At 34.7% G+C, this 6,004-nt stretch overlaps 1 protein-coding gene across 1 annotated transcript in view; it reads left to right on the plus strand.

Moving 5' to 3' along the window:
- The window catches only part of NEK1 (NIMA-related kinase 1), a 50,074-nt gene extending 44,318 nt beyond the window's left edge, over nucleotides 1-5,756 (plus strand). The window contains exons 31-34 of the mRNA XM_009330705.1: nucleotides 575-786; nucleotides 2,469-2,602; nucleotides 2,873-3,005; nucleotides 5,074-5,756. Of these exons, the coding sequence (XP_009328980.1) occupies nucleotides 575-786; nucleotides 2,469-2,602; nucleotides 2,873-3,005; nucleotides 5,074-5,087 (493 nt within the window). The 3' untranslated portion in view covers nucleotides 5,088-5,756. The remainder of the gene's footprint in view (nucleotides 1-574; nucleotides 787-2,468; nucleotides 2,603-2,872; nucleotides 3,006-5,073) is intronic.
- Nucleotides 5,757-6,004: the final 248 nt, after the last annotated feature.

Raw genomic sequence — 6,004 nt, forward strand, 5'->3', positions numbered from 1 at the left:
ACTATTTCCTTTCTTAGTATGTTCTGGGAATCTCGCTCATCTATCTTCTTTCTCTACTGTTGTGTTGGGATGGCCTTCAAGTCCGCCAGATTCTTTCAGGGGCTTCAAAATTTGACCCTGGCTCTTGACTATTCCCTGCAGCTTGGGTAGTCTGCAGGGATAAAATCATCTGGTGTATCTATTCTGATGAGATCTAGATCTCTTTTTGCTCCAGACACATTTTTATCTGGATTGGGAATGTTATACTTGTCAGGGTTCTATAATAGTGCGCAAATACAAAGATTTTGAAATTCCCTTACTAATAAAGTTGAATTGAGGACCTATCGTCATCTTTTTACAAAACAGTCTGGTATCTGTTTAGTGAATCTTTATTCCCTGTGTCTTGCATGATATAATGGTATCAGTGCGGTAATCCTGTTGGACTGAGGACACAAATACTTGTCTCTCTTCCCCCTCCCCCTCTCCAGCTACATTGGCTTTCCAGTTTGTTGGCTTAATAAAAGAAATGAGCTCTTCCTACAGGGTTTGTCTTGTAAAGTATTAATTACATAAACCTTGTATCACTTTCTTCTAGCATGTTTGGGGAGGCAGATACAGATTTGCAGGAACTCCGGGCCTCGATGGAACAATTGCTTAGGGAGCAGCCTAGTGAGGAATTCAGTGAAGAGGAGGAGTCTACTTTAAAGGCTAATGTCATCGAATGTGTAACAAATGGTACAGAGCTGGAGGAAGGAGATGAAAATAACCCCAGCAGTGAAAGTGCACTTAATGAAGAATGGCAGTCAGGTATAATTTCTGCTATACCTGTTTTAGAAGTTATTTATTGATGTTAACAGTTCAAACACAGAATAATGTTTTTGCATTGTATACTTACAATGAAATAAAGCTCTAATTAATAGCTTTTATACAGAAGTTTAAAAATAAATCAGATAATATTTAGACTTTCTGAATGTTAAGGTCAACATCTAAGCAACATTCAGTGTTGCAAATTAAATGTTGGCTGTTTGTTAGGCAGTGATTATAAGTCACTTTTTCTTTAGTTGTCTAAAACTAGTCTTCAAGGAAGATCAAAGACCCTGTGCACATCATATGTTTTGAATAATTCATGATCGCAATGTAAGAGTGAAGAAGAAATAGCAATTGACATGACTGCAGTATCTGGGATCCGGCTTACATTACAATTAAGTAATTTAACAGGCAGTCAAAATGAACGTGAAATTATTAACTTTGTCCTTAGCCCAAAGTAGCTGTTAATGCAGTCAAACTAAAAGAGAGACAGAAAAATTTATTACTGCTTTTAGCATTTTGCATTAGCTACACACCGTGGTGTGTCCTGAAGTTTCAGTTCTGGTTTTTAAATTCTGGTTGAAATAAAAGTACTTTACTACTGCTGTAAAATAAAGTGCATTTAGAAATACAGGTATAAAAAGATGTAGAAAATCAGTAACTAATCTAAAACGTAGCTTTTCTGTAACTTTGGTTCATTGAAGACAATTTTAAACAAATTGAAAATTTGTTTGAATATACCTGTAAGATACTATCTATATAATATATTCCAGTAAGTATTTTAATGTAAAATAAACTTCTTTCATTTTTTGACAGTGCTGCTGTTATACACTGATAATATACAATACTATCTGTTTCTGTGATTTAAGGAATTATTTTTCTTGGGCAAAAGCAATTCGCATTTTATAATAGGATTTTACATAGGGATTCTATCTTGTATTTTTAAATAGATCCTTTTTTTTGTTAAATTTAACCTAATGTTTGACTGTTACAAACCTATTTGTAAGGTTTCTGTAGCCTATAAGCAAAATCATCCTGATTTCTCTCACGTATCTTATTGCACCAATTGGCATAGTGTATCTGCTACACAAAGGAGATGCACTCATAAAAGAATGAGGAACTTTGTAGCTAAATTAGTACTGGTTTTTTTAGACTCGCTCCATGGAACAAGATGCATCTCAGTGCAGAAATTAAATAACTGATTCTTAACATACACATCCTTATTTTCTGCTGGAAGACAGCTGCTTCATTAAGGAGCTCCTTTCCCTAGCACGGGACAGCCACTGAACCCTTCATCAGTTCCACCTCAGAAATACGTGGAATGGTTATATGGAACTTGACCTACTAACATTGCTTTGCTAAATAAAAGTCTGCTTTAAGGCCATACCTTGTTTTCTTTCAGTATGAATACCCTTACAGTTAACTATCAGAGTGGGGTTTTAGAGGAGATAGCTAGATGCTTCCCATTTGGCATTCAGAATTTCTTTGCTGTCAAGAAAGGGACTCTTCCTATTTCCTTGCAGGTTGTCCAGAACATCTGCCAACATCGTCTAGTGCTCCTGAGCTTACCTGCTTTCATTACATTTAGAGGTCTGTGTGGATATCAAGTTTAGGGACATAGAAACAACATTAAGAATGTAGGAAAATGGAGGGGGGTTTACTGTTGTTTTCTTTCTTTATAGATAATAGTGATGGAGAGATAGCCAGTGAATGTGAAGAATGTGACAGTATCTTCAGCCATTTGGAAGAGTTGAGATACAACCTGGAGCAGGAAATAGGCTTTGAGAAATTCATTGAAGTTTATGAGAAAATAAAGGTTTGTGGAATAACCTCAAGTGGGAAAGACTTTAAGAAACAAGTACCTAAGGCTGTTTACTGTGCCAGTAACTAATTGCATTGTGTGACTAGAATCAATGCTCGTTTCTTTAGTCTTTTATTCTGTTTCAACACACTAAAATATTAACAGAGAAAATGCCATGCCAATGGATTAAAGAGGAAAACTTTGGGTTTAACCATTTAATAGATTTGAACTATCTAATTCTATACCCATTCTAATTTTGGCAACATGGATTGTCCTTTCTCCCAGGCTATACATGAAGATGAAGACGAAAATATTGATATTTGTTCAACCATAGTTCAGACTGTTCTTGGAAATGAACACAAACACCTGTATGCCAAAATACTTCACCTAGTAATGGCAGACGGAGCCTACCAAGAAGGTAATCTCACTGTATGCTGGCAATTATGGCTTGTCTTACGTTCTTTCTTGGTCATATACAATAGGTTCTAATACACTTTTAAAACATATCTGTGCTGTGTTATATTGATTGGCTAAATTGATAAAAATATTTTTCACAAAGGGTATTTTTATTCTGCAACAAAACGTGGCAAGCTTTGACTAAGCCTGCTGACCGCTCTGATTTAACAGTATGTACATATACAGCCAACTGTAACAATAGCTGTCTTATGAAAGGTGCAGTATAATTATTTAAATGCTGTAAAACAGTTACGCAGATTGGGAAGATGGAAGTCTAGAATAAAACTTTCAGAATTAAGAACAATTTTATCTTAAGAATGAATGAATTCTTAGCTAAAATAATATTGTTCTTCCAAAACTCTACTTTTAACGGGTTGCAGTATCACTGCTTTCCTGAAAGGAAAATTTCGTGTGGCTCTTTATCCTAGAATTGTCATTTTTTTCAGAAGAACTTGATGTGGAGGTACCATCCATCTTAGTTTTCAGGTGGCTCAGTAATACATGAAGAGAATTTATCTTGCTTGGGAGCCCTGCCTAGCTTAGCACAGATTACTAGGCAGACGGATAGTTCCTAGATCTTTGATATTCATATTTCACTCTATGAAATACCACACAGACCAATATCAATGAGAAGTGGTTTTGGTGGTTTTGGTTTTTTTTTCCCCTCTCATTTCAAAAATTTAACTGCAGTTATGTAATTTTAGATTTCTAACGATGAAAATATTTACTGGAGAGAAAAAAACAAAAATCTAAAATCTCAATTATTTTTATAGAAATCAGAAGCATTATATATTGGCTTTAGAAATGTGTGCAATGATCGCTATTTCATGTATTTCAATTTTGAAAAAATATTCTAATGCATGTTAACCAACGTCTACTTTCTGCATCTTTTAAATTCTTTTACAAATGTGTTGCAATAGCAGTGAATAAAGGGTCAAATAAGATTACGGCTTTCTGCAGGTTTTATATGTAAATGCTTGGGGGGAAAAATGTCTTTAAAACATAATAATAAAAAAAAATAATTTCTAATACAAATTACATTTTCCCACTTTTTCTTTGCTACTGATACAGAACCACTCACTAAGAATAACCAGTACCATGTTGTTTTCATGCTGCGTTATAGAAGTATGACAGAAAAGTGTCTGAAAAATATTTTTATCAACCACAATTTATTGATTTAGTGACAGAATTGGAAAGATATATTGTAGTAGTTTATTTTTCAAGTGTCCAAAGGACTGGCAATATAGAACGAGAAGAAAACGGTAACTATAGTGTTACCAGTTTCTTTTCCTTGCCACTTTGCCTTAAGGATATTTCAAAACTAGTACTAAAAGGCTTAAATGACAATTTGCTGAAATGTTGGCATACAAATTGTAAGCTGTTGTCTGAGTGAATCCTATAAAATGAGCCAACTTTCATCTTGCAAAATGCTGATTAACAGGTGGGCTATTTTTAATAGCTTTAGTCCTAATTCTGTATTTTACAAATCTGTGGTAGCTTACAAAAATGTACAGAAAAAGTAGTTCTTTACATTTTAGACATTTAAAGTACATGTAGTACGTTAGTACTAAATGTACATGAAGAACTACATTTAAAGTAGTTCTTTAAATCTCAGACATTTAAAGAAAAAAATCCTACGCTAATAAAGATGAATAGAGGACAAGTGACAGTCAGAAGCATGTTCACGAGCTTCTGTCTCAAAAGTTTTAACCTCTTCAAATAAGAAAAGTTAGGAAAAAAATCTATATTGCTCTTTCCTAAGAGGACTGTTCTAACTGAAGCAGGCCACTTGAGATGACACAATCTTAGAGTCATTAACTCAAAGATGACATGTTGTTCAATATTTGTATGCGTAGTGCTTTCAAGGCAGTTTTGGTAACAGTCACCTCATTGGTGACTGACTAGTGAATTCTTGTATTATTGCTTACGAAACTGCAGTTTCTAGTTTGTTTTGTAACCCCACCTTGATTTTGTGTGTGTGTGTGTCACTCCTTTTCACCCTGTCTATCCCCCTCTCCTGCTTTTTACAGATAACGATGAATAAACCTGACTCAGGAATTTCCTTAATGCTGTACTACATATCGGTGTTTGAAGTCTGCACAGCTGAATAACAAATTGTAGTGGAGAATGTAACATGGGGCAGGAGAAGCAAGACTTCAGAAAAGAATGTTGATTGTATGAAAAAGGGGAAAAACATGCCTTTTAAAACTGAGATACCTATACATTTCTCTTGTGTGTACTTGCCTATGTGTTCATTAAATATTAGATGCCCAAAATGTTAAAAACAAAGAAACAAACAAAACCGCAGAAAACCCAACAACAACAAAACAAAACCCCCCAGAACCTGTAATCTCTCAAATTCCAAAACAAATATAGAAAGGAATACTTGTAGATATTCTGACACAAAACTGAGACCTATAACGTAAACCAGAATTTCTGCCGTATCAACAGTTGGCTGGTACAGCTAAGCAATTGGAAGCATTACGGTGTTGTGGAAGTACCCGCATCTAGCTATTCACATACATACTTAAAATAGCCTTTCTTTACACCTACATAAAGAAATTGCTTCATTTTTATTGACCCTTGTGGTTGTATTTTAATAGCATCTTAACCTAGTGGTCCAGTTTGAGTGTTTCACTTTTTTTCTTAAAAAAACCAAACAAACAACTATTTTGAAGCTGAAGGCTTCTGTCACTTTTTAACCAGTGTCATCTGAAATATCTTAATGGTGTTTCTAAACCAAGGCGAACTGGTACTTCAGTCATCATTGAATGTCTGGGGATTTTTGAGATTGTAAAATTCATTTGGAGCTAGAATACTTTTTTCCCAATATTTTTCTTCCCCTTCCCCAACCCCTTCCCAAAATCCGAAGTATTTAGCTCTTTTGAAAGTTGTAATCTGGTCAGTGATAATATAGTATGCTGTTGAATTGAAAGGAGTGGGGGTTTTCCAGTTTGTTTT

The sequence above is a fragment of the Pygoscelis adeliae genome, unplaced genomic scaffold (genome assembly GCF_000699105.1).
Source record: "Pygoscelis adeliae isolate BGI_AS28 unplaced genomic scaffold, ASM69910v1 Scaffold167, whole genome shotgun sequence".
Classification (NCBI taxonomy): Eukaryota; Metazoa; Chordata; class Aves; order Sphenisciformes; family Spheniscidae; genus Pygoscelis; species Pygoscelis adeliae.